This window comes from Danio rerio, chromosome 21, assembly GCF_052040795.2.
Source record: "Danio rerio strain M-AB ecotype USA chromosome 21, GRCz13ab, whole genome shotgun sequence".
In the NCBI taxonomy this organism is placed as follows: domain Eukaryota; kingdom Metazoa; phylum Chordata; class Actinopteri; order Cypriniformes; family Danionidae; genus Danio; species Danio rerio.
Genome location: NC_141041.1, coordinates 50,944,040 through 50,971,877, shown reverse-complemented (window position 1 = coordinate 50,971,877; position 27,838 = coordinate 50,944,040). Strand labels below are relative to the sequence as shown.

Below are 27,838 nucleotides of genomic sequence, written 5' to 3'. Positions count from 1 at the left end.
TTATTATTATTATAGCATTATCTTATAGCATGATGAATAGCCTAAATGCAAGGGACAACTCTAAATGGTATTATCCTGAGTTTGAGTTCCACAAACAATTTTGGAATGATAATCAAACATAAAATTATTTAAAATTGAAATCTATTAATAAAGACAATGCATCAAACAGTTGAGGGGGAAAAAATCCAACATAACAATGTTGCAAATTTTTTTATTTCAGTACAGGCCGCACTGAGCAAGACAACTGTAAATAAAGTGCTTTGAGTTCTAACCTAACACAAAAGTCGTCTGATTTCTCGAACATCAAGTACGAACCTCATTAAACAAGACCACTGTAAATAAAGTGCTTTGACTTGTAACATAACACAAAAGTCGACTGATTTCTCGATCTCAGTACAGGCCGCATTGAGCAAGACAACTGTAAATAAAGTGCTTTGAGTTCTAACCTAACACAAAAGTCGTCTGATTTCTCGAACATCAAGTACGAACCTCATTAAACAAGACCACTGTAAATAAAGTGCTTTGACTTGTAACATAACACAAAAGTCGACTGATTTCTCGATCTCAGTACAGGCCGCATTGAGCAAGACAACTGTAAATAAAGTGCTTTGAGTTCTAACCTAACACAAAAGTCGTCTGATTTCTCGAACATCAAGTACGAACCTCATTAAACAAGACCACTGTAAATAAAGTGCTTTGACTTGTAACATAACACAAAAGTCGACTGATTTCTCGATCTCAGTACAGGCCGCATTGAGCAAGACAACTGTAAATAAAGTGCTTTGAGTTCCGACCTAACACAAAAGTCGACTGATTTCTCGAACATCAAGTACGAACCTCATTAAACAAGACCACTGTAAGTAAATGATTTGTAATGAAGTACAAATGTACAATATAAAGGTGGACTCTTAAAACATAATTTCTGTAGAAATGCTAATAATGTCATTTACCTTAAGAAACAAAAAATAGTAACTAAAATAAAATTTTACTCCAGCACCTAATAAGTAATTGTGGCAAGTTTCTTTTTCATACTCTGAATCGTATTATGTACAAAGTTTTTTATGTCACGCCACGATCTTGAGCCTAGAACAGGATTTTTGTCCAGACATGACAGGCAATCTGCCATCCCAGGTACTTTTCTTAATGCAAGAAACTTGCGCATTGTATCTTTTACGGCCAACTGTTCCTCGGGACTCCATGGCCTCTTAGGGGCTTTCTTTCCTAAAACAAACAAACAAAAAGACGAAATTAACAAACCAAATCCTTGCAAATGTTGTTGCTATATGTATGAATCTGAAAGATTTAGAGTCATGGACAAAATTATTGCCACTTTTGGTAAATATGGGCAAAGACAGCTGTAAAAATAAATCTGCATGGTTTCTCCTTGAGCTCTTTTAGATTAAAATTCAGCAAAATTCTAACGTATTAATCTTAAACGATTTAATGTAAGATGAAGGTAACACTTTATTTTGATCGTCCATTTGAGCATTAGTAGACTGTTTGCTTAATATGTGCTGATACTGCTCTTTCAACAAACATTTAACTGACTATAAGAAACCTTGCAAGTACATGTCAACTTACACTAACTCTAACCCCAAGCCCAACCTTACAGTCAACTTATAATCTAATGGGAATTAGTTGGCATGTATCTTAAATTAAACAAACGGACCATCAAAATAAAGTGTGACAGAGATGAAATATAACTTTATGAATTTTTTCTTTAATACTCCCTGGCCACAATTATAAGCACCCTTAGAAATTCTTATGAGTAAATTATCTCCTAAATATAATTTTATTGAAGGTTTCAATTTCTTAGCACACCATGGTGACAGGAAACATGATGTTGTCTGGTCATGACGTCTTTTTGCAAAGATTAATAAGTTAATATTAGTAACACAAAGCCCAAACCAATCTAATCATTTGTCACAAAGGGTAAAACCAAATAATATACTTTTGATGTACAGCAAAAGATTGTTGATCTTTACATAATACAAAGTGGCTTTAAGAAAATACTTAAAAATTAAATATTCTCATTTCCAACATCAGGGAAATAAAGAAGTTTAATGGACTGGAGATGTTAAATATCTGATTGAAACATGATGTGTGTCAATATTGTCTTTATGTGCAGCAAGGAAAACAATTTAAGAGACCAAATACTCTATAAAGATCACAGATGTAAAATTGCAGAATTTTTTATTTTTTAATAGTAAAAATAAAGGAAAACTACATCTCCATCAAAACAAGTCATTTTAGACACTGTTAAAGAAACCAATCATCTGCTGTCATGCAAAACCCAACTACACTATAGTAATTTACCATACTGGAACTTCAGCCAGGACTGGCTTCTATCGCCATTAGAAATTAGATTTTTTTTTCCTCATTTTATTTCCCTAACCCTAAGCTAGAACACATTAAAGGTTTGGTACACACAGGGATAGCACCAGTGTGCAGCATCCACCTGGATGACGCGACGGCAGCCATTTTTGCGCTAGACCACACACCACACACCAGCTGATAGGTGGAGAGGAGAGAGAGTGATAAAGCCAATTAGGATATGGGGAGGGTTAGGAGGCCATAATGGACAGAGGCCAGTGGGCAGATCTTCCGACAACAGAATAGCTTTCCCATGTGGTTTCTTCCATCTAATTGTACAACGAAGGTCCAAGACATCTTGTTCAGATATATCGTAACCATAGAATTATGAGGTTTTATCTGACATTTTTGACAAAATTGAGTTATTGACATATTCTTATTAAATGACATTATGGAATGTTTTTATAAGTTGTTTACATTTTAATTAAAAAAAACAAATGTTACACATACTGTTTGCTATGGATTGCAAAAACTTTGAAGCTCAGTATCTCAAAATCATTCAAGATGCAGATAGAACCTTGTAATTCTAAGGTGATGAAATGTCATCATATTTTATATCAAAACAGCCAAAAGATAACCAACAGATTAAAAAAATTTTTTGATTCTGCCATAAACCTCCCAGTTCCTATGGAAAATGAGTATTCACAAACCTTGTCAGGCATGAAGGGGAAAAAATCAGAGCTGTTTTTCATGCAAACTGAAGTTGCAGAAAGTTTTGAATACAAGGGTGCCAACAATTATGGCCAGAGAAAAAAAAAATTCATAACGTTATATTCCCCTCACGTTAAATTGTATAACTTCAATGAAAATGTTATCATTTTGCTGATTACTTGATTAAAAGAACAACAGGAAAAACTGCAGATTTATTTTTACAGCCGTCTTTGCCACTATTTACCAAGGGTGACAATTTTGTCCATGACTGTATGTGAGAATCCAGATTCAGTGTTACGACTTGATGCGTCCTGAATGCCTTTTAATTAATTTGATTCATAATGAACATCAATTAAATTCATTACACAATATTCAAATCACGGATTTTTGAAAGGTCTTACTGCATATCTTTTTTGACGATAATGGCTTTTCGCCCCTGACCTTGGCGTCACTAGCACAGTGCTCTAATCACTGAGAGACAGCAAAGCTTTCAAGTCAGTTAAACCTCAAGGCCTTTTTTTATGATGCCATTGTCCCCACTCCCCACAGCATAGTATTACTTCATTATCTAGACTGGAGTTTGCATACATTATTATGATGTTGTAATGTTAAGTTTGTGAAATTAGCTTATGATATCAAAGGAACACAAGAGCAATTTATAAAAATATTCTTAAAAAAAATCCTGCAATACATCATACGTTGATTAGTATATGCACTGCTGATGTCTGACAAACTTAATAGCAGTTTGGGACGTGGTAAATTCACAATCATGTGAATTATGTAGCGCACATGAAATTCTTTTTCTTGCTGTGACAGCTAAAGCTAAATAAGGAATTTAAACTGACTCAGGCAATGGTGTGTATTATTAATATACCTAACTAATATAGAAACAAAATGTATCAAACTGTGACCATCTAAAACATAATTTACTGAAGTTTCAGGCAAGCTGCTTCCAATTAAAAGCTCCTTTATGTGCTTTGTCTTAAGTTTAAATAAAAATATAAATATAATGTAAATACTGACCAGATTTTATAGATGGTTGCATGAAAGATTCATCCTCTGAGAACTCTACTGGAAATTACAACAACATGTAAGTTTAACAGTATTACACATACAATGTTTATTTGTAAAACATAATTTACATATTGACTACTGACCTGATTCTAAAAGTCTGTTTTTATGTGCAGATTTACTGACGGATTTTCTTGAAGCAGAAGTGTGTTCCTCCTCAACTTCTGTGAGCACTTTAACAGCTAACAACAATAAACAGTTGACATGTTCAAAACGCTGTACTGACATTTAATTTTTAACGACGCATACATTGTTGGTTCATGACGACTCACCTGTGTCAGAACTTTGTCGTTTGCGTTTAGATGATTTACTGACAAATTTTCTTGAAGAAGTGTGTTCCTTCTCATCTAAATATAACGACAATAAACAATTTGTTTAAATGCTTTAGTAAACGAACATCAGAACACAATTTTTAACAACGCATACATTGTTGGTTCATGACGACTCACCTGTGTCAGAACTTAATCGTTTGCGTTTAGATGATTTACTGATGGATTTTCTTGAAGAAGTGTGTTCCTTCTCATCTAAATATAACGACAATAAACAGTTTGTTTGAATGCTTTAGTAAACGAACATCAGAACACAATTTTTAACGACGCATACATTGTTGGTTCATGACGACTCACCTGTGTCAGAACTTTGTCGTTTGCGTTTAGATGATTTACTGACGTATTTTCTTGAAGAAGTGTGTTCCTTCTCATCTAAATATAACGACAATAAACAGTTTGTTTAAATGCTTTAGTAACCGAACATCAGAACACAATTTTTAACAACGCATACATTGTTGGTTCATGACAACTCACCTGTGTCAGAACTTTGTCGTTTGCGTTTAGATGATTTACTGACGGATTTTCTTGAAGCAGAAGTGTGTTCCTCCTCAACTTCTGTGAGCACTTTAACAGCTAACAACAATAAACAGTTGACATGTTCAAAACGCTGTACTGACATTTAATTTTTAACGACGCATACATTGTTGGTTCATGACGACTCACCTGTGTCAGAACTTTGTCGTTTGCGTTTAGATGATTTACTGATGGATTTTCTTGAAGAAGTGTGTTCCTTCTCATCTAAATATAACGACAATAAACAGTTTGTTTGAATGCTTTAGTAAACGAACATCAGAACACAATTTTTAACGACGCATACATTGTTGGTTCATGACAACTCACCTGTGTCAGAACTTTGTCGTTTGCGTTTAGATGATTTACTGATGGATTTTCTTGAAGAAGTGTGTTCCTTCTCATCTAAATATAACGACAATAAACAGTTTGTTTGAATGCTTTAGTAAACGAACATCAGAACACAATTTTTAACGACGCATACATTGTTGGTTCATGACGACTCACCTGTGTCAGAACTTTGTCGTTTGCATTGAGAAGAGTGACTGACGGATTTTCTTGAAGCAGAAGTGTGTTCCTTCTCATCTAAATATAACGACAATAAACAGTTTGTTTGAATGCTTTAGTAAACGAACATCAGAACACAATTTTTAACGACGCATACATTGTTGGTTCATGACAACTCACCTGTGTCAGAACTTTGTCGTTTGCGTTTAGATGATTTACTGACGGATTTTCTTGAAGCAGAAGTGTGTTCCTCCTCAACTTCTGTGAGCACTTTAACAGCTAACAACAATAAACAGTTGACATGTTCAAAACGCTGTACTGACATTTAATTTTTAACGACGCATACATTGTTGGTTCATGACGACTCACCTGTGTCAGAACTTTGTCGTTTGCGTTTAGATGATTTACTGATGGATTTTCTTGAAGAAGTGTGTTCCTTCTCATCTAAATATAACGACAATAAACAGTTTGTTTGAATGCTTTAGTAAACGAACATCAGAACACAATTTTTAACGACGCATACATTGTTGGTTCATGACAACTCACCTGTGTCAGAACTTTGTCGTTTGCGTTTAGATGATTTACTGATGGATTTTCTTGAAGAAGTGTGTTCCTTCTCATCTAAATATAACGACAATAAACAGTTTGTTTGAATGCTTTAGTAAACGAACATCAGAACACAATTTTTAACGACGCATACATTGTTGGTTCATGACGACTCACCTGTGTCAGAACTTTGTCGTTTGTGTTGAGAAGAGTGACTGATGGATTTTCTTGAAGCAGAAGTGTGTTCCTCCTCATCTAAATATAACAACAATTTTGAAAAGTTAATGTTGGCACCTTTTATGGATTAAACAAGCAAACTTTCAGTTCATAGCTTATGATAAAATCACAATAATACTTACCCATATCTGTAGTTTGACTTAGTTCTTCTCCAGTCACTGTCAGACACACACAAAAAAATTTGCCTCAAGAGAAATATACATAAAAACAGATCAAGCTCATTAAACATATTACAAAGCTCTCTGGCACTTTTTTGCAAGGTTTGTATGACCACTTTAAACTGATTAACACTATAATTTGGGTACTGCGAGTCATCTTGACTGGTGCAGTTTTATGCTAATTTATTCATTTCACATTTATTTTTGAACAAATTAAGTGTTCATCATTTTTTAAATGCTGTGTCTTATTTAAAGACAGTAAGAAAGCCAACAAGAAAGGGTTGTTTAGAAATAAGCCAAGACAGAAATCAAATATTAAAAATCTAAAAGAAAAAATATTAAAAACAGTATTACTATTACTTTAAGTTACTGTAGTAAAAAACAAACTAAATCCACTGTACTTACCATCAGTGCTAAACTGGATTTCCTCCAAAGATCTTCCTTTGTATACTCCAGACCCCTTCTCTAGAGACAACAGCAACTTGCTTACTTTTGCTAGTTGTATGGTGTTTTCCGACAATCTGTAATATTCGCGGTGAACGCGTATGTCGTGACCCATAAATTTAGCTAACTGGTCAAGCTCATTATCTTTTAAGTTCATAATCTGACACAGAGTTGCCACTTGTTTTCTCAGTTGGGTTGAAGTCAGGCTTTTTGGGTCTTTGGCACCACACACTGCTGCATATTTTCGTAGACAGTCTGACCCACGAATATGGGCTGAACACTCAACTTTTGCAAAAACATAAGGATTGTCTTTTGTGACCCCAACTTTCTCTCTGCTTCCAATTAAAAGATCAAGTGAGTCAACCATGTCTTTGGTCAGTAGTACTGGTACTTTTTTCCCTCTTTTTCCTCGAATTTCCAATCTAGTCAATTCACTGCACAGTTGCTGCTCTAACTTAGTCAGAGATTTAACAACATCCTGGTTGGCAGGCTTCACATTCCTCTTTTCATAAACTGTAAGGAGTAGTTTAGAAGCCTCTCCTTCACGTCTCCTATTGAACAAAATAATCTGACAAAGTATTGTTTCTGCTAAAACTTTCCAGTCAGCAGCGTTTGCATTTTTCCTTAGTTTTTCTTTTGACACCTCCTCCTGCTTTCTCAAGTGTTTCTGTAATGCCATGACATCTGCAGTAAGCGGTATGGTATCACCCTTATTCCATCTGGCTTGCTGAAGGGTGTTGAGAGCCTTGCTTGAAATATTGGTTCTCCAGTGACTGTCAATAAGTTTGATGAAGTTTTTTACATTCCTTTCTGTCTCAGTGTCTCCAGACATAAGACTCTGGCCTAAGCTTACCTGACATGCCTTCTTTAATGAGTAACCAATTTTGAGAGCTAAAGAAGGAGTTTTAAAAAGATTTGATTCAGCATTGTAGCTGCTTACCTCCTTGCATGCAGTGATCGCCAGAACAAAGTTTTGAGGAACACACAGTTTCTCAAGTGTTTCCACTGACTTAGATAGCTCTTTCACCTTAACCATAAACCTTGCAAGTTCTCGCATTTTTTGTACAATGTATGGGTGCTGAGCTCGGTCGTGGCCGCACTTTGTATAAATGGACTCGCCAAACAACATGATCAAGCGATCCTCGGTTATTGCTTTGGCGATACTGTCCTCACGCATACCCATCAAAAGTGTTCTAATACCAGCAGGGGTGTCTGACCCCATAGGTAGAAGGCAAGCTGCAGTGGACCGCACTCTCTCTCCTTTTTTTCGTTTAACAACGTTCTCTGCTCTGCATGCCTTTGAGTGTTTCCATAAATCTTTCTTCATGAAAAACCCAAGACACTGAGGGCAAGGAAGAAAATCTGAAATGTCTGCAGCCACGGTTGGTTGACGCCAAGTTACAATTTCTCCATCTTTGTTTTCCAAAACCTCTACATTGTGAAAATAGTTCCCTTTATTTCGAATTCCCTCTAGAAGATCTTTTCTTTTTTTAGAGTGTTTTGGAAAAGAGAAAGCTTTTGAAACCTCAGGTTCATTGGCATGCCGATTTTCAAGGTGTCGTGATATCTTGCTCTGGGGTTTCTGACAGTACAAACAGTACTGCTTTTTGTTCCATTTTCTTGTGCCTTTGGGACAATTAACAGTTGTTTTGATTGTCATCTTTTTTTTTTTCTTGCTTGTATGTAAAGAATCCTTATCTGAAGGAATCAATGTGTCAATAGTGTTTAATTGCACCCCTGACTCCCTTTCTGAATCAAGCTCATCAGCAGTGCTCTCTTTGTCTGATGGAACATATTCACTACATGTTTCTGATTCACTTGAGTCCTGTTTACTGGTTTCGTTCTCTGTGTCTATGTCACTCTTCTCAGCAGACCCGTTCTCTGTGTCTATGTCACTCTTCTCAGCAGACCCGTTCTCTGTGTCTATGTCACTCTTCTCAGCAGACCCGTTCTCTGTTGGCACCTCACCTTTGTCGTTTGATTGTTCCTGTTAAGAAAATATAAATATTTAACTTTGACATTTTAGCAGGTTTAAATAGGACTGTTTATTTCTTTTTGTTTTATTTTCTTTTTTTTTGTCAGTGAAAACATGTTATTGACAAATAATTTTGTCATTGTGTCATGTTTTCACTGACAAATAAGAAGATAACTAAATAAAAAAGGCCTAATCTTCCCAATATTGTAAAGTGGTAACCAGCATGACGCTTGAAGGAGAAGGACTGGTTGTCAAATACTATGACTTAATTCTGGCTGTATTAGGGTCTACTCACACTATGCCATCTGTACCGTGGCCAGGCCCGTTTCCCGGACAGTTTGAGAAGTGTGAGTGCGCTGAATTGGGCTCAAGCACGGTTTACTTGGCCGGCCCTGGCCCGGTTGGAAGAGGTGTGCCTGAGCGCGGTTCACTTGGGCAAAGCCCGAAACCGAAAGCGAGACGTGACTTTAAGGAGCTGTTTCATATGGATTTATTAAGCATTCTTACTGTTTAGTGATCGCAAACTGCCGTAGTATATTAAAGACGCAAACCCCTCACTGAACGACAGCTGCGCATTATGATTATGAGCGCCAAAAGTGGCGGATCTGTTCAGTGAAATATCTGACTGCGTGTCCCCGCATCCCTAAGGACTGTTTGGCGAAATATCTGACTGAATATCACTGCATATCAAACCATTGACACGATATAACTAGAGAAATCTCCACTGTGCTGCTGAGTGAGAGAGTGCTTCTCACTGAACAGCACAACAGCGATGACGTAAGTGTGCCCAGGCCCGATTGTGGTGTCAGTGCGGGCTGTCGGGGGAGACGGGAGGGGGGACAAGCATGCTTTGGCCTGGTTCAAGGCAACTGTACCTAGTGTGAGTACGGCCTCAGATGAGGTGATGGTTGTAGTGGCAATTTCTATGGTAAAATTATAATATCAGCTGTGTTTGACAATCACTGATGTCCTAACTGATCAGTATGTGCAGCACCTCACACACTTAAACACGGCTATTGTCTACAACGCAGTGCAACATTTTACCCAGCCCCACTTGTGTTTTGCTGATAATTCCTCAGCTCTTACTGACATACTATGACATTAATGCGTTGATGTAGACGTGCACATGTATTACTCATCTTATTATTTGTGTATGTCTAATTATCGATTTATTGACCTATTGACTGTTATGCTACAGTATACTACATATATTTATATGTTGTTTATACCCCTATTTCTTCTTATATTCTACATTAAGTTGTTTAATTTAATGTAATAACATTGTGTGAAAATATGACCTTAATTTATTAAATCTGGACAAATAAAAACATTAACCGTTATAAAAAAATAATAGGTGAAATCAACATTTGATGCTCATCTCAGAAATTAGATTTAAAGTATAATTTTATACAAATACCCATGTGTTTTACTTGTTTAATTTGTAAAACATTTTAGGACATCAAAATACATGCCTTCTATTTAATCTTTGTATTATAATATATAGAGTACTCAAATCAGCAGTAAAAGTTCAAACAAAACATTGTTTTTTAGTGTACAAGGCCTGAACATAAACATATTATTTTGTAAATGGGGAGTTATTCACTTTGTAGGGGATCTGTAATAATCAATGTTTAATATGTATTAAAGACAAATATGAAAAGATAAACACATTTGAAGGCATGATACTGTCAGACTACAGACATTTTTTTCTTTTATATTAAAATGTTTTTACAGGAAGATTTTGATGTCCCCCACACCCTTTGGCACAACCTCCCCTCCCCCAATTAATCAAGTTTAAACATTAACATAGATGTAACAACTCATACGACTATCATTTAATCAAGTTTAAACATTACATGCAAAAAATGCATAAAGCGATTTACAGTACAACGTGTACAATAATGTAACGTTTAGCAGGGCTGCTAACTTTTGGTTTTAGGTTGGAGTGAGAATTTTCTCCCTCCCCAAGTGTGGCACAACTTATTGGTTTCAAAAAGCCCTGATTTGTGTGGTGACATTATGATTTTTCTCACTGCTTCTAATTATAGAACCTCCCTGATGCCAAATAAAAAAAAATATCAAGAATGATTGGTATACTTAAATCACTTGGTCAGGTTTGCCTCTGACTGGATCCACGCAATAGCCAGTAACGTTAAACACTAACAAGCTTCACTGGGCAGGTGTTACACGCATCTATATACTTGAAGAAGGGGATTTTTGCTTTTATAGCTGACTTTATAAGAGGCTATTTGCTTGACGAAGGGGTTTTTGGCGTGAGAATACTGTCGAAGGCTCGAGAGTTGGCAGGCCAGTGTTTAGATAAAGAGGACTCGACGAAGCATCTAGTATATAACTAAGTTAGCAATCATGTAACCCATAGTTATAAACACGGAACATATATTGAATAATATAAACCATTACTTACCCCATTCTGTAAATTGTTGTCATATGTCTCGGTCCTCATTTTTGCCTTGTACCTTTCTTCACATTTCTTATGGTGAGACCGCAGTGCCGCCATCCTCCTACTATACCGATCCATCTTTTCCCGGGAAATGTCTGATGACGTCATTCTCAACGTAGCGTAAATTGCGTGAAATTTGCGCATCTGCTCACGTTACCTAACTAATTGTGAGCTGCGTCAAACTTTAAATACTGCTTCTTGATACTTTTACTGACGATATTAACACCTTAAACGACCAAATAAACACATATGCGACAAGAGAAAGTCACCTTTACATGCTTTCCTGTGTAACCTATTTACAGCGATCTCATTAAGTGTTAAGTGAAACTCATTTTAATGTGTGAATGAGTTATATTTTACCACATAGTTCTCTCTCTATCTGTAGCCTATTTATTTATAACCTTCAGTTTTTAATATGGAATTAAATACAATTAAGAAACATTTATGATTATTTATGAAATTATACTTTCATGACCAGAATGTTCAAAGGCACAGCCTTTCTTCCAAGCATTTTTATAGTAATAAATAACTAGTCAGGCACCACATGTGCGTGTTATATATATATATATATATATATATATATATATATATATATATATATATATATATATAAATAAATATATATACATGTGTGTATATATATATATATATATATATATATATATATATATATATATATATATATGTGTGTGTGTGTGTATATATATATATAAATGTGACATGGTCTGACAGAAGCATGGGGACAACTGTAAAATTATTTTACAAATAATAAATAAAATTACTTGTGGAATTTATTATTTCAATAAAGTTTTTTAAATAAGTATTTAGCACAACAAAACTCTTAAAGCTGCAGGTTTAAACTGGGCTGAGGACAATGACAGGCCTTGTACATTTTAGTGCTTTTAATGAAAAAAAAAATCTAAGAAACCAAATGAATGACATATTCCTTTACAGAACCACTCACAAAAATCAACCATCAGGCCATTTTAGACATTTGTTTGGAATGAAATACTTTTTATTCGCTGTATTTGTTTTTATTTCAGGGAGAGATCATGTATGTTTCTGGTAGAATGTGCCGTGTATGTATGCATGCATGCATGCATGTTTCTATCCATCCATCCATCCATCCGATTGTACATACGTGTATACAAATAAAATCTGGTGTCTGAATAATATATACATATAAATATATAACTAGTTATTATAAGATACTATAGTGTATTGATGTAAATGTGGAGCACAGTAAACTGACATAATACACCCAAAACCTCCACATCCAGTGGATTAAAGCTATCAGGGACTGGGGAATCTGCTACATCGCCTGTGCTTTAGCCAATCAGTCTGAGTCTGAAAATACTGAAAGTTTACAGCAGACACTACAGGCTGACATTAAGAGCCAACTACAGACAATTGTGTAAATAGTTTTAATTATAGTGTACATTTCTATCAGTTATTCTACAACATCAAGATTAATTTATTCTAACACAGCTTAACTTTTGACCATATTTTATCACCATTTTCTGAATTTTACAGAAATGTTGAGTAGTGACTCAATGCTCAATAAGAGAATCAAAAGGTTTTAAATAAAAGGAACACAGCAGAGAAACTAAGAGATGTGTTCCCATGCAGCAAACTTAAACAGAACAGTGATGTGCTCAAATTATTCTTCTTTTCTTGGACTGGATTGTCTTATAAACAAAAGTCGTTTACGTTAATCCAGGGTCTGGAGGGAATAAATGGATTGTTTTGAAGGTAAGCCTGCCTGCCCACTTTTCCTGGAGATTTTTTCAGAACAAAGGGTTGTCCAGGGTTGCCTTCACTGCAGCAGCCTGCTCATCAGCTGTCCTAGGCCTCACTGCAGCCTTCTGTCCTGAAAAACAAAAGGTCAAAAATTGTGTAAATTAGGGGAGCACACACACACACACATATTATATTGTGATATATGTTGTGTGCAATATCACATTAGTTGTTTTAACTATATGCCAAATCATAATATAGAGCCTGTTGATCATTTAGTTCATCAATTCACTACGTGCTGCACTAATGTGAGGTGTGCATGTTAAAATGATCAAAGAAACGGTGAGGAAACAGCTTGAAAATCTCACACTCAGACACCAGCGCTCATCAAACCCTTCATTAATACCACACAATAACCTGATTAAACCCTCAATCGTCAAAATAAACTAGCCAATCACCAAAATGCAAGAACTACTGTGATGTTATTGCATTTAGAGTAAGTGATGAACAGTAAAGGAACTGCTGTAAATAACTGACGACAGCATTGAGGCTGAAGGACTAAAGTCACCATCTTGGATGGACTGAAGGTGAGTAAATTAACAACAAATGACATTTTTGGGTGAATTAATCCCCTTAAGACTTTCTCTTAAATACTAGTTTCACCAACTAACAGTTAGACAAGCAGTAATCAGACTTGATTTTCAGATTCAAGTTTAATCTAAGCCTAATCTACATTTTGGTGACTGAATTTAAATTTATGAGCAGTCAATCCTTAGGGAACAAATGAAAAGGCTCAGTTCTTAAGATCAATGAGTGTGTTTGTTTTGCAGGAGAGCAACTGAGTGATCCTTCTGCGTTACCTGTCATCATTTGAATGATCTCCTGATTCTGGCCAGTGATGACAGAACTTGAGGTACGGGGACATGTGTCTTCATTATCAGAGTCTTCTGAAATCACAACAGCACAAGACACTGTTTATTTATTATCTGTCAACACGCAGATTCTACAGCTAGGGCTGGGTGGTAAAATCGGTATCGATATTTATTGACTGAACATCGTTGTCAATATCAATAAAAAAGATTTGGTGTGTAGTTTCGGTATGAATCGCTACAGTTTTATTAAAATGTGTCTGCTGAGCGCGCGCCTTGGAAGCAGTGCCAATAAGCTTAGGGTCTCAGTTTGTCATTTCCAATGGTCGCACATGTTATGCAAGCGCCGCACACGTAACGCTAGTTAAAAACATCTAAACTTTTCCGAATGCCGTGAGCGCACCGTAACCAATCTACTTCAAACTTTGTATGGAATACACACATTTCAGTAATAACGGCAGACTAATGACCTCAGACAAACACAGCGCATCCCAACACTGCAGAGCCTTATACTTTTCTCCATAAACTTGCACTGGAGCTGCAGCAATGGTCTCTGTTTGTCATCCTCTGACAAAACGCTTGATGGTCACCTAGTTACGAGAAACGCCAGGGGAGCGCGAGCCCATTGTAAATGGTCAAGGAAACCGAAACCACGTGCTTGCGCTTATTACTTCAGGTCAGAATAACAACACATGTGAAAATGAGTGCGGCGGCTGGCAGCAGTGAGGAGATTGTAAATTAAATGGATGCAGAGCCAGAGTGGCTTTTTGGTTTCTTTTCTTGTGCATCCCAGCCTCTAGCTCCACATCTGAAAGAGTTTCAGCATAGGGGTATTGTAATCATTTAACTTCACTATCTGTAATGTTGCAGTGTGTGTTTAAATAATGATGGTTAGTTCCTTTACTAAAGCTCAGATTTGATGATCATAATTTGTGTTGTTGACAGAGTTTGAGGTTTACGGTATCATTATTATTCACACCTTACAGATGTTGATCTACCTTAAAGTTTGCTTTGATTGTTCAGCGTTTACACTTCACCATTGCACTTAACATTTATATATAATTATATATAATATATATATATATATATATATATATATATATATATATATATATATATATATATATAAATATAATATAATATTTATCAAGTTTAAGTGTCTCTTCAACACGTATGTTTATGAGATCTTTTGTTTTAATGTTTGCATAGTTCGCATAGTTAAATGCTATTAAAACTATCTGCCTTAGTAATGTTAGTAAATTAAAATAAAGTGGTTACATAAAAAAATCCTAATATTCCTAAATGTATTAAAAAATATTCAATAATTATCGGTATCGAATGATATGAAACATGATATTGTGATACATTTTGTTTTGAATATCGCCCAGCCCTATCTACAACACACTGAAGTAAACTAGCAGATACTGACCAGTTTGAGCGAGGTGACGCTTGTGGCAGACAGAGGTACGGGGACATGTGTCTTCATTATCAGAGTCTTCTGGAATTACAACAGCACAAAACAGTGTTCATTTATTATCTTTCAACAGGAAGATTCAACAACACACTGAAATAAATTACCACATACTGACCAGTTTAAGTGAGGTGACGCTGGTGGCTGACAGAGGTACATGGACAATGGACATGTCTCTTCATTTTAGAGTCTTCTGGAAAAAGCAACAGGCAACTCAATGTTGGAAGGCAGAATTGGTTTGTTATCATAACAAAAACTCTCCAGGCAAAAGCGATGCTGCTTATAAATCAACCCACATTTAAAAAGTGGGTAATTATTACTGTATTTAAGTGCTAGTACCTAGTCCAGGGATCTGTTATTTGAATACAGCTAAAAACATCTACAGTAAGATGATTTGACAGATTTCACATTGTGGTCATTTTTCTCTGGTTGTGGGTCTTCAAACGCATTTGCAGATTTGATCTGAATAAAGTTTCTAAAAATATTACTGTGCATTCTTGTGTTCATTGGATTTGCCAGATATATTGACTAGAGAGGTGCACAACAACTTTAAATGGAAAATTTATAATGATCCTAATGACGATGGGATGTGAATAATGGAATTATGAATAAACGAGAAATAAATGACGGTTTCCTGCACTACTACACCATTACAAACTGATGATAATATCTGATGATGACTGGCATGTGTGTGTAGGGGCGTGACAACCACAAAGCTGATGATGACTGGCTAAAAACACATATGATGCTTTTAAAAAGGTAGACGGAGCCTCTATATTAAAGAAATAAAACTAGTTTAGTATTGTTTATGCTAAATGTTAAATAACCAGTAGTAGTAGTGAGAAAAGTCAATCATGTCAGTGTATTTTGACTAAGTACTTTACAAATCACATTTCCATATGATCAGCTTGCCGTGAATAGAGCCAGAAGTTCAGGCATACGGCGTCAGCGAGAGCGAGAGTGTACTCTGCAGTGATTACAGTACTCACAAAAGCAATTTATTTATATTATACCAAGATTAAAACATGAACGCGTCTCCTGAGGAGCAGTCACTGCACTTGCAGTGGATTATAATAATAAGGTGTACGTCTCCAGTTGGAGCTGTCACTGCACTTGCAGTGGATTATAATAATAAGGTGTACAACTCCAGTTGAACCGGTCACTGCACTTGCAGTGGATTATAATAAGGTGTACGACTCCAGTTGAACCGGTCACTGCACTTGCAGTGGATTATAATAATAAGGTGTACGACTCCAGTTGGACCGGTCACTGCACTTGCAGTGGATTATAATAATAAGGTGTACGACTCCAGTTGGACCGGTCACTGCACTTGCAGTGGATTATAATAATAAGGTGTACGACTCCAGTTGGACCGGTCACTGCACTTGCAGTGGATTATAATAATAAGGTGTACGACTCCAGTTGGACCGGTCACTGCACTTGCAGTGGATTATAATAATAAGGTGTACGACTCCAGTTGGACCGGTCACTGCACTTGCAGTGGATTATAATAATAAGGTGTACGACTCCAGTTGAACCGGTCACTGCACTTGCAGTTGATTATAATAAGGTGCACGTCTCCAGTTGGAGCTGTCACTGTGCTTGCAGTGGATTATAATAATAAGGTGTACGTCTCCAGTTGGAGCTGTCACTGCGCTTGCAGTGGATTATAATAAGGTGTACGACTCCAGTGGGAGCGGTCACTGCACTTGCAGTGGTGCATAATAATAAGGTGTGCTTCTCCTGTATGAGTGGTCACTGCCCTAGCAGCAGTATGTATTAAGGTGTGCGTCTCCCATAGGAGCGGTCACTGCACTAGCAGCAGTGTGTAATAAGGGTGTGCGTCCCCAGTGAGAGTGGTCACTGCACTAGCAGTGGTGCATAAAAAGGTGTCTGTCTGCAGTGGGAGCGGTCACTGCAGTAGCGTTTGTGCATAATAATAATGTGAGCATCTCCCGTGGGAGCTGTCACTGCGCATGCAGTGGTGCATAATAATGTGTGTGACTCCTGTAGGAGCGGTCACTGCGCTTATGGAGATGCATGACAATAAGGTATGCGACACCTATAGGAGCGATCACTGCGCTTGCGGTGGTGCATGGTTGCGGTGGTGCATCCAGTGGGAGCAGTCACTGTGCTTAAATTTCAGTCAGTCAATTTCAGCAGTCACTGTGTACGTAAATTTACTGCTAGCAGCGGCAACCTTATGATATAACTACTTGGTGGGATTAAAGACCAAGGATTAGAAAAGGCTTAGGGTTTAAAATAGTAAAAGGGGGCAATGATGGGGCATTTCCACTGACTTTTACAATTAATTTCTATGAAAAACTTAAATGATAGAATTAAAAGGAACTTAAGGTAGTGCAAGGAGCGTTGAGGAGTAGCCAAAGGTTTTGAAAGGAGTTCCTTCATTTAGATCGAGTGAAATTGCAAGTTAAATTGCTGTGAAAACAGATGGGGTAAGCTAGAGGTGTGATTCTGGATGATTTCTGAGCTGAAATTTCTTATCAGCTTGGTGTTATTATTACTATATATTTACTTATTAAATTTAAGCAATTTATTTTATATATATATAAAATTTGTTTATAAAACATCACTTATTGACAGGCACTGGGGCTGTGTACTCACAGAGGATCAAAATGAGGCCTTCATATTTATTGCTTATGTCATTTTCTTGGGGGAAAATCTTTTGATCATACTTTAGAAACATTTAACTTACCTCTGTAGAGATGTCACTAACAAAATAAGAAGCATTGCTTATTTCCTCTTCCTCATCTCTCTTCTGTCCATCTTGCTCCCCCTCATCACTCTTGGTTTTTCTTTTTTGTCATCTGTAATTAAACATTTTTACATCAACTCAAAGATGAAAGAAAACTAATAATCTAGCTATTAATTTATTAATCTAACACAGAGAACATTTAACAGGAGATATGCAAACATGTCTCTTAGATATCATGCTGAAAACAAAAACAGCTAGATTAGAGGTGAAGTGAACACATTTCTCACAGTTCTGTTTGCCTCTTTATAATTTAACAATGCATCTGAGCTGATAAATATTCACAACTTACAATGCATTATAATACTTGCCTAATTGTGGTCAAAGCCTTTAAGAGTATGATGCATTATACCAGCAGAGAAATGTTCTGTGATGTGGTCATAATGATTTTAAGTGGATTTGTCTGATTCATGTAAAGTAAGAGAAGTTTAGTAATCTTTTAAACAGCTACAGGATATCAAGAACTGTTTAAGACAATGCCCATTAGATAAAGCCAGGGCTGTGTGGGAAAGTGTTTTAATATTTATAAATATGTAAGAATATATGATGTCTTAAATACACACAGTGACTGTGAGCTGATGAAGGCCAGCTCAGCTTACAGGTGTAGAGTCTGCTGTGTGTGTGATCAGCAGCAGCGCCCCTCCCCCATCCCCCAGCAGAGCAGAGCAGAGCAGAGCAGAGCAGTGGGGGAGGGGTGGCGCCTGCTCTCCAACACTTGTTAACTCGTTAACTCTTATAGCAGTCAATGTAGTCAAACTTAAACACCTGTTGAAGACATCTGCCTTAAAATAAAATCAAGGACAGTGTGGGAAAGTGTAAAGTATGATGCAGCTCAGTACTGTGCAGACCTAAAGCAAACAGTCTTAATCTGCTTTACAAAGTGATGACAACAAACATGTGTCCTAATTATTATAACTGCTCATAGATTCAGTGCATTGGATAGCTAAAATGACTAAATGCAGATTTTCCTCAGCTCATTCAGATGTAGATTTTGAAATATTTCATTGATATTTTACAGTGGTTGATGAATTGTTGTTCATGTGAAAATATGATGTCTAACATGAGAATGTGATTAGTTAAATCCTCCTGATAGCAGTTTAGTGACTGTCTGATGATGCTGCAATAATGTCTGCAAAGTTAAAAACATGCTTTGATCAAAAATGAGAAGTTGGGAGGTTTTATCATAGTTTAGGACATATAAAAATGTAGATCAATTTATTTTAACATTGTGTCCTATTTTTTCCCCACTTCTTGATAATCAGTGGCTTAATATTTATAAATATGTATGAATATATGATGTTTTAAATACACACAGTGACTGTGAGCTGATGAAGGCCAGCTCAGCTTACAGGTGTAGAGTCTGCTGTGTGTGTGTGTGATCAGCAGCAGCGCCCCTCCCCCATCCCCCAGCAGAGCAGAGCAGAGCAGAGCAGAGCAGTGGGGGAGGGGTGGCGCCTGCTCTCCAACACTTGTTAACTCGTCAACTCTTATAGCAGTCAATGTAGTCACACTTAAACACCTGTTGAAGACATCTGCCTTAAAATAAAATCAAGAACAGTGTGAAAAAGCAGAGTATGATGCAGCTCAGTACTGTGCAGATGTAAAGTATACAGTTTTACTCTGCTGTTTAATCTAGCTTACTCTTGAAAGCTATGAGAACAAATATGTAGTTAAAAGTATGAAGTATTATAATGTTTTATAACTTATGTTATAATTATTATATACAACATTATTTTAAGGTTGTTTCTAAGTCATGATGCATTCAGGATGCTGCTTTAGGAATAAATACTTTTTTTAATTTAAAAAAGTTATAAAACTGAGTCAAATATAATCAGAAACTGAAGTGTAAATGTTATTAGTGATTATGATCGTGCATTGAGTGTCAATCAGCTGTTTGCTGTTAATGAGAGTTCATTAATTGATGGATGAGGAGTAGAGAGAGAGCAGCTCCCCTCCCCCACTGCTGCGCTGCTCTCTCTCTCTCTCTCTCTCTCTCTCTCTCTCTCTCTCTCTCTCTCTCTCAGCCGTCATTAGCGATCTCTCCGTCAGGTACAATCAGACTTCAACAGCTCACTAACAAACTTAACTCAGCTGAATATCTTTCTATGTTATATCTTAATCAGCTGAGGTGAATGAAGGTGTTCACTGAGGAACAGCTGACTGTGGCAGCACTCAGATACAAATTCATAAGTCAACACTTAATTAGTTACTTAATTGCTCGACAGCATGAGCTAATAATTAATGAATTAGTATTAAAATCATGACTTACTCTGTCGTGTTGTCCTTGTCATGTACCTGGCCTTGCAGGTGCTGTGGTGTTGATGCAGCCTCTGTCTTCCGCTATACCGATCCCTTTAATCCGGCCCACGTGAGCGCATTGTCATTTACATATATGGTCTTAATGTCAAAACATCTAAAAAGAGCATATTCCATTGGTCTATCATTCAGCCTATCAATCCGACCGAACAATGAGCGAACCGTCCAATCAGAAACTGTGAAGAGTCATCCTCTTGCAGCCAATCAAAAAAAGCTGCCGTAAACCCGTCTGCCTTTAGGGGGAGCTCAGGAGAATTAAGCAAACACACCTAGTGTCATGATTTGCTATAAAAATAAGGACATTTGGGAAACTCCCACAGCATGATGCCCAGCCCCCCTGGAGCCATTATTGAGCAAAATAAAGTGAGGACCTCAATTTTGTCCTCACTTTATCGAAATGTCCTCACTTAAAAGGTGTTTTGTCATGAATTGGTCCTCACAAGTATAGCATTACAAACACACACACACACACACACACACACACACACACACACACACACACACCAGTAACTATGCATCTAAATACAGTTGAAGTCAGAATTATTAGACCGCTTGTTTATTTTTTCCCCCAATTTCAGTTTAACGGAGAGCAGATTTGTTTATCACATTTCTAATCATAATAGTGTTAATAACTCATCTCTAATAACCGATTTATTTTCTCTTCTCCATGTTGACAGTAAATAATATTAGTCTAGATATTCTTCAAGACACTAGTGTTCAGCTTACAGTGACATGTAAAGGCTTCACTAGGGTAATTAGGGTAAAGTTAGGGTAATTAGGCAAGTCATTGTATAACAGTGGTTTGTTCTGGAGACAATCAGAAAACAAAATATAGGTCAAAGGGGTGAATAATATTGTCCTTAAAATGGCTTTTAAAAATTAAAAACTGCTTTTATTCTAGCCGAAATAAAGCAAATCAGACTTTCTCCAGAAGAACAAATATTATCAGACACACTGTGAACATTTCCTCGCTCTGTTCTGTTCGCTCTGTTGTTTTCTGTAAAGCATCCTGTAGAGAACATTACTGTGAAGGAGAGATCTGTGAGGGGTGAACATCAGAAGTCCAAAACTCAGCAAAATATCAAGTGTTTAGTGTTGTTTGTACAAAAAAAGAGTAAATATGGTGCCTGCACAATTAAACACACCCAAATGCAGAGCTCCACCAAACCACTGAAATACACTGAGATGCACACGCCACATCATATTTCCCATCAGAGCCAATTACAAACTACCAAATCCCAAAACATTCATTCACTCATTTTCTTGTTGGCTTAGTCCCTTTATTAATCCTGGGTCGCCACAGCGGAATGAACCGCCAACTTATCCAGCAAGTTTTTACGCAGCGGATGCCCTTCCAGCCGCAACCCATCTTTGAGAAACATCCACACACACACACACACACACACACACACACACACACACACACACACACACACCCACACACACACACACACACACACACACACACACACACACACACACACACACACACACACACACACACACACACACACACACACACACACACCTACACACACACACACACTCTGTGAGGCGACAGCACTACCTATTGCACCACGGCGTCACTTTATCCAAAACATTGATTATTTTAGTTTCTCTTGATTTTTCTGCACTGCTAAACCCGATTAATTAAGTTAACTCAAACTGTTTGAGGAAACCAATTGCAGCAAACCATTTACATTTAAAACAAAACTGGGTTGAGTCCTGTACATTTACAGCTGAATTCAGGATTATTCACCCCCTTTTCATTTTGTTTTCTTTTTGAATTATTTCCCAAATGATGTTGAGCAGATTCAGGAAATGTTCACAGTATTTCCTCTAATATTTGTTCTTCTGGAGAAAGTCTTGCTTGTTTTATTTTGGCTAGAATAAAAGCAGTTTTTAATTGTTTTAAACACCATGTTAAGGTCAATATTATTGGCCCCTTCAGCAATATTAGTGTTGGATTGTCTCCAGAACAAACCACTGTTATACAATGACTTGCCTAATTACCCTAACTTTACCCTGATTACCCTAGTGAAGCCTTTACATGTCACTTTAAGCTGAACACTAGTGTCTTGAAGAATATCTAGACTAATATTATGTGCTGTCATCATAATGAAGAGAAAATAAATCAGTTATTAAAACTGTTCAGAATGTAAATGCACTGTTGCTCTGTGTTAAACAGATATTGGGGGGAAATATAAAGGGAGGGGTGCTCGGTCTGACTTCATCTGTACATATGATTTGATATTGATATGTAAATACTGTGACTTTTCTCACAATGAAACACACAGAGCACTGAAGCTCCTCGTTTCTCGAGCTCCACCAAACCGCTGAAACACACACTGATACACAAGCCTGACGGTATTTCCCATGATAGCAAATCAAACTCTGAACACAGGAAAGTAAATGTACAGATGAGTGTGGGAAAACAAATCAACACGTTCATTCCCACCATCAATCTTGTGTGTCTGCGGATCAATGCTGGGAACAAACCCTGCACATTTCCAGATCATCATTCCCAGCGTCCCGATGCCCGCTTCTCCTGGCACTGATTACAGAACGCCATAAAGACGGAGACACAGGGCTCGCCGCACAGACTTCAGACGCTCACAATAATCTGTTGATTTGTATAACACCCGCTCCACTGGAAGCCATTCATTACTCGCAGAAAGGCCTTGTTTTCGCTCTGCATGTGAAATGAATGAAACCCAGATGACGTCTCCGTCAGAAACACACATCATGTCAAAGTGTTTCTCCAACTTTGAAGAGCAGTACAGAGCATTCAGTCAGAATGAGCTCATCTTATAGTGATGTAGTAGTGGCTGGTATAAAGATGTCTCTCTGCACCACATTGTCCTGTTCAAATTAATCTGTTTTCATTACATTAATCAAACATCATAACCAACTCTACTGCCAAAGTTTCTTTAGCGAGGGGCAATTCACCGTTCATTTAGGGTGGAGCTATCAGTCTTTTAGGGCGGAGCTATCAGTTCTTTAGGACAGAGCTATCAGTCCTTTAGGGTGGAGCTATCAGTCTTTTAGGGCGGAGCTATCAGTTCTTTAGGACAGAGCTATCAGTCCTTTAGGGCGGGGCTATCAGTCATTTGGGGCAGAGCTATCAGTTCTTTAGGGCAGGGCTATAAGTCATTTAAAGTGGAGCTATCAGTTCTTTAGGGCGGAGCTATCAGTTCTTTAGGGCGGAGCTATCAGTTCTTTAGGGTGGAGCTATCAGTCTTTTAGGGCGGAGCTATCAGTTCTTTAGGACAGAGCTATAAGTCCTTTAGGGCGGGGCTATCAGTCATTTAAAGTGGAGCTATCAGTTCTTTAGGGCGAAGCTATCAGTCATTTAGGGCGGGGCTATCAGTCATTTAAAGTGGAGCTATCAGTTCTTTAGGGCGGGGCTATCAGTCATTTAGGGCGGAGCTATCAGTCTTTAAGGGCGGAGCTATCAGTCCTTTAAGGCAGGGCTATCAGTTATTTAAAGTGGAGCTATCAGTATTTTAGGCAGGGTTATAAATATTTTAGGGTGGAGCTATAAGTCATCTAGGGCGGGGCTATCAGTTATTTAAGGCAGGACTATCAGGCTTATCTATCTGTTCTTTAGAGCGTGGCTAAAGTAGACTCTCTTTAAAGCAGACTAAACATGCAAAATGAGCAGACATTGTTTCCAACTTCAGAGATTTACCATGCAAACAAATTCTAGAAATATTAATCAGTGAAACTCTAAGACTGTATTTAATGCTCTCTAATTAATCTTTAATTAATTTGAATACGCTTTGTAAAGTTTTTATTTGTTTTTAGTGGTCAAAAGGCCATCAACGTGTGAATGTCATAGATTAGATTAGAAGTCAGTGTTTTGACATCAAACCAATTCACATTTTTGACATGTTTTTTGATGTCAGTATCCTAATGATAGGCAGGTCATAAACCAAATGGTACTTTAATAATGTTAAAAACAAGACAAATCTGAATTGTCTAGTTATTAAATAAAATTTTTTAAATTTGATGACTTTGTTAATTTACTGTTCTGCTGAATGCGGATCAAAATGTCCTTTATTAAGTTGTTCACACCATCATGAAATAAGAAAAAATCATTTGCATCACAAAAAGATTTGGGCTTCATATTCCTGCAGACAGCCTGAGAAATAAATTAGCCCAAAAAGTGCCAGAAGACATGAAGCCCTTCACTACTGTCAGCAGCAGTATTGTGTGTATAGCGGAAGTAAGATGTATTCTTACAGTGCAGAAGAAACGGTTGTTAATTTGTGCATGCAGTGGAAATCGTGAGCTATTTTTGAGCGACCAGCAGTTTTGGCCTCGATTGTCATGTTGCGTTGATCTGATGGAGAGAGAGAGTGGAAAATGATGATGCTGCCATGACGGTGAGAGATGAGTGGGTGTTGTAGACCTCCAGACACGTGCCTTTAGATTTAACCTGGCACAGCAGATCTTGAGCAATACCACATGAAAAAATACTGTAGTACTTTACACTAGGCCCAAATACTACACTGATTTTGACCCATAATGAAGGGAAGTACTTCTGTTGATCTGTTGTGAAGATTCTATAGTTGCTATGGTAACATGACAACTATAGCAATTGATCTGTTGTGGTAACTCTATAGATACTATGGTAACACATACAACTATAATAATTACAAATACAACAACTATAGTAACTCTCTCTGGTATAATTAATTGATCTGTCATGGTAATTAGTTGCTATGGAAATGCAGCAACTATAAATTAATCTGTCATGGTAATTATATAGTTTCTATGGTAATACAACAACTATAGCAATTCATCTGTTGTGGTAATTCTATAGTTGCCATGGTAATACAACAACTATAGTACTTAATTGGTTGTGGTTATTAGCAATTAATCTGTTATGGTAATTATATAGTTGCTGCAGTAATACAAGAACTATAGTAATTAATATGTTGTGGTTATTCTATAGTTGCCATGGCAATTTAACAACAAGAGTAACTAATCTGCCTTTGTAATTAGTTATTAAACTGTCATGGTAATTAGTTGCTATGGTAATACAAAAACTCTTGCAATTTATTGATCATGGTAATTAGTAATTACTACAACAAGTTAATTATATAGTAGCTATGGTAATACAACAACTAAAGTATTTAATCTATTGTGGTAATTCTATAGTTGCCATGGTAATTCAACAACTATAGTTACTAATTTGTCATGGTAATTTCAGTAGTAGTCTAATTAATCTGTCATAGTAATAAATTGCTATAGTAATGCAATAACTACAACAATTAATCAATCATGGTAATTAGCAATTAATCTGACATGGTAATTCTATAGTTGCTATGGTAACACAACAACTATAAATAATCTGACATGGTAATTCTATAGTTGCCATGGTAACACAACAACTATAATAATTAATCTGACATGGTAATTCTATAGTTGCCATGGTAACACAACAACTATAATAATTAATCTGACATGGTAATTCTATAGTTACTATAGTAACACAACAACTAATTAATAGTAATATTAACTCACTTTCCTTTGGCTTATTCCCTGCCTTATTCCTTGCTATAAAAGAGTGGCTCAGTGGTCAACACTGTCACCTTACAGCAAGAAGGTTGCTGGTTCGAGTCCCGGCTGGATCAATTGTAGTTTCTGTGTGGAGTTTGCATGTTCTCTCTGCATTGGCGTGCACATGCACTATCGCTGAATTGATTAACTAAATTGGGTTGTGGCTTAAACATATATGCTGGATTAATTGGCGGTTCATTACACTGTGGCCGAAGGTAAATGAGTGAATGAATACACAAATGTTGGGTTAATCATTTTACTCAATAGAAGGGTTAAAAGATTGGGTCATTGTGTTGGGTTGATCTAAACATTTACTAAATCGCATCATGAACAACTGCTGACCTAGTTGGGTTATAATTTAAATTTGTTGAGTTAACATTAATGACCCAATAGACTGGGTTAAAATAATCTAACTGGGCTATTATCAACCCAACTCTTTTAAGTGACACAGTATTACACAATTTGCAAACCTTTACCTATCATGAGTCATTTTCAATATCAGAAACAAAAGTGCACAAAAACCTGCAAGCCGACGATGATGAGGATGAGAATGATAATAATAATAAGGAGGATGATGATGACGATAAGGAGGAGGAGGAGGAGGAGTATGATCGCTCTTTCGCTAGAAGCAAAACAAAAGACGCCAGCAGAAACGCGCGAAAGTGTTATTGACGTCATCTGAAGGCAAACCGCGAGCGCTTGACATTTCTGTCAGAAGCGGCTCTTCCTCTCACTGTGTCAACATTCTGGGGTAAAACAGTGGAAAAGCGGCATCTGACAGAGTCTCGTGTGTGTGCACAGCAGTTGTAAAGTTTGCGGTGTGTGTGTGTGTGTGTGTGTATGTGTGTGTGACATGTTTGTGATGTTACGAAAACTCGAGCAGCCGAGTCGAGCCGACATCATGTTTCACAACACATCACAGGCAAACAGTGAAGAGATAATGCTGAAACAGACATGCCTGAAGCTAAGATCCACCACACCTGTAGCTGACAGAGAAACCTCTGTCTCTATTCTTGCTGTAAAACTGATAAAAGAAAAGAAGAGAAAAGAAAAGACTAGAACAAAAGTGGGGGAACACATGCAATATATCACTTTTATTAGTTTGTATTTTTATTTATATAAAATTTCTACAATTGTGCAATAAAAATATAAATATAATAATTAATATTATCATCATCATTGTTATATAAAGAAGTAGAGTTACATTCTACATAATACTATTACCGATAATAATAATAATAATAATAATAATAATAATAATAGTAATAATGTTAGTAATTTAATTAGAACTTTTTAAATAGTATTATTATATTAATAATAATTTATTAAGATTTTAGTTTTAGATAATAACATTACCTCTAATACTACTAATATAATAATTTAATAAATGATATAATAATAAAAATAATTATTATTATCATTTACTTATTTTATTAATTTAATTTGAACCTTTATTTACAACTACTACTACTACTAATATTAATAATTAAAATATTAATAATTTAGGGCATCATAGTGGTGCAGTGGATAGCACAATCGCTTCACAGCAAGAAGGTCGCTAGTTCGAGTTCCGGCTGGGCATGTTTTTGTGGAGTTTGCATGTTCTCCCGTGTTGGCGTGGGTTTCCTCTGGGTTCCCCCACAGTCTAAACACATCCCTGCTGAAAAATCCAGCTTAAACCAGCCTAAGCTGGTTGACTGGTTTTAGCTGGTTTACTAGGCTGGTTTTAGAGGGGTTTTGGCCATTTCCAGGCTGGTTTCCAGCCATTTCCAGCCTGGTCACTAAAGGGGAACTGAAGAAGCTAAATTGGCCGTAGTGTATGAGTGTGAATGGCAGTGTATG

The 27,838-nt window shown here is 36.8% G+C and overlaps 2 protein-coding genes and 1 long non-coding RNA gene across 11 annotated transcripts in view; all 3 read right to left on the bottom strand.

Annotated features, from left to right (window-relative positions):
* ddx46 (DEAD (Asp-Glu-Ala-Asp) box polypeptide 46) overlaps positions 1-27,838 on the bottom strand; it is an 800,847-nt gene that overhangs the window by 587,428 nt on the left and 185,581 nt on the right. The gene's annotated exons all lie outside the window — the stretch shown is intronic.
* si:ch73-269m14.4 lies at positions 170-11,346 on the bottom strand. Of its 9 annotated transcripts, XR_015520857.1 has the most exons (18): positions 11,227-11,346; positions 6,788-8,813; positions 6,347-6,382; positions 6,165-6,242; positions 5,988-6,062; positions 5,811-5,885; positions 5,622-5,720; positions 5,442-5,519; positions 5,265-5,339; positions 5,088-5,162; positions 4,899-4,997; positions 4,722-4,796; positions 4,545-4,619; positions 4,368-4,442; positions 4,182-4,277; positions 4,048-4,092; positions 795-1,221; positions 170-620 (listed from the first exon to the last, which is right to left on the bottom strand). XR_015520857.1 is itself a non-coding variant. In XM_087301981.1 (17 exons), exons 1-17 carry the CDS (start codon positions 11,338-11,340, stop codon positions 998-1,000), a joined length of 3,423 nt encoding a protein of 1,140 aa, XP_087158107.1. In that variant the 5' UTR covers positions 11,341-11,346; the 3' UTR covers positions 170-997. The 9 variants fall into 9 exon arrangements, 6 of the variants coding, with proteins under 6 accessions (XP_087158107.1, XP_087158108.1, XP_087158109.1 ...); XM_087301981.1 differs by having other exon boundaries at positions 170-1,221; positions 4,048-4,095; XM_087301982.1 differs by having other exon boundaries at positions 170-1,221.
* Positions 12,673-20,505, bottom strand: si:ch73-269m14.3. Its single transcript, NR_170090.1, has 6 exons — positions 20,382-20,505; positions 18,056-18,167; positions 15,458-15,532; positions 15,298-15,366; positions 13,860-13,946; positions 12,673-13,132 (listed from the first exon to the last, which is right to left on the bottom strand). It is a non-coding gene; the product is annotated as a si:ch73-269m14.3 (long non-coding RNA).

Coding starts and splice junctions, on each gene's coding strand:
- si:ch73-269m14.4 (XM_087301981.1), bottom strand. CDS start 11,340: ATGGATCGGTATAGTAGGAGGATGGCGGCACTGCGGTCTCACCATAAG. Junction 6,063..6,164: donor ACGACAAAGTTCTGACACAG/GTGAGTCGTCAT, acceptor CGTTATATTTAG/ATGAGAAGGAACACACTTCT. Junction 5,340..5,441: donor ACGACAAAGTTCTGACACAG/GTGAGTCGTCAT, acceptor CGTTATATTTAG/ATGAGAAGGAACACACTTCT.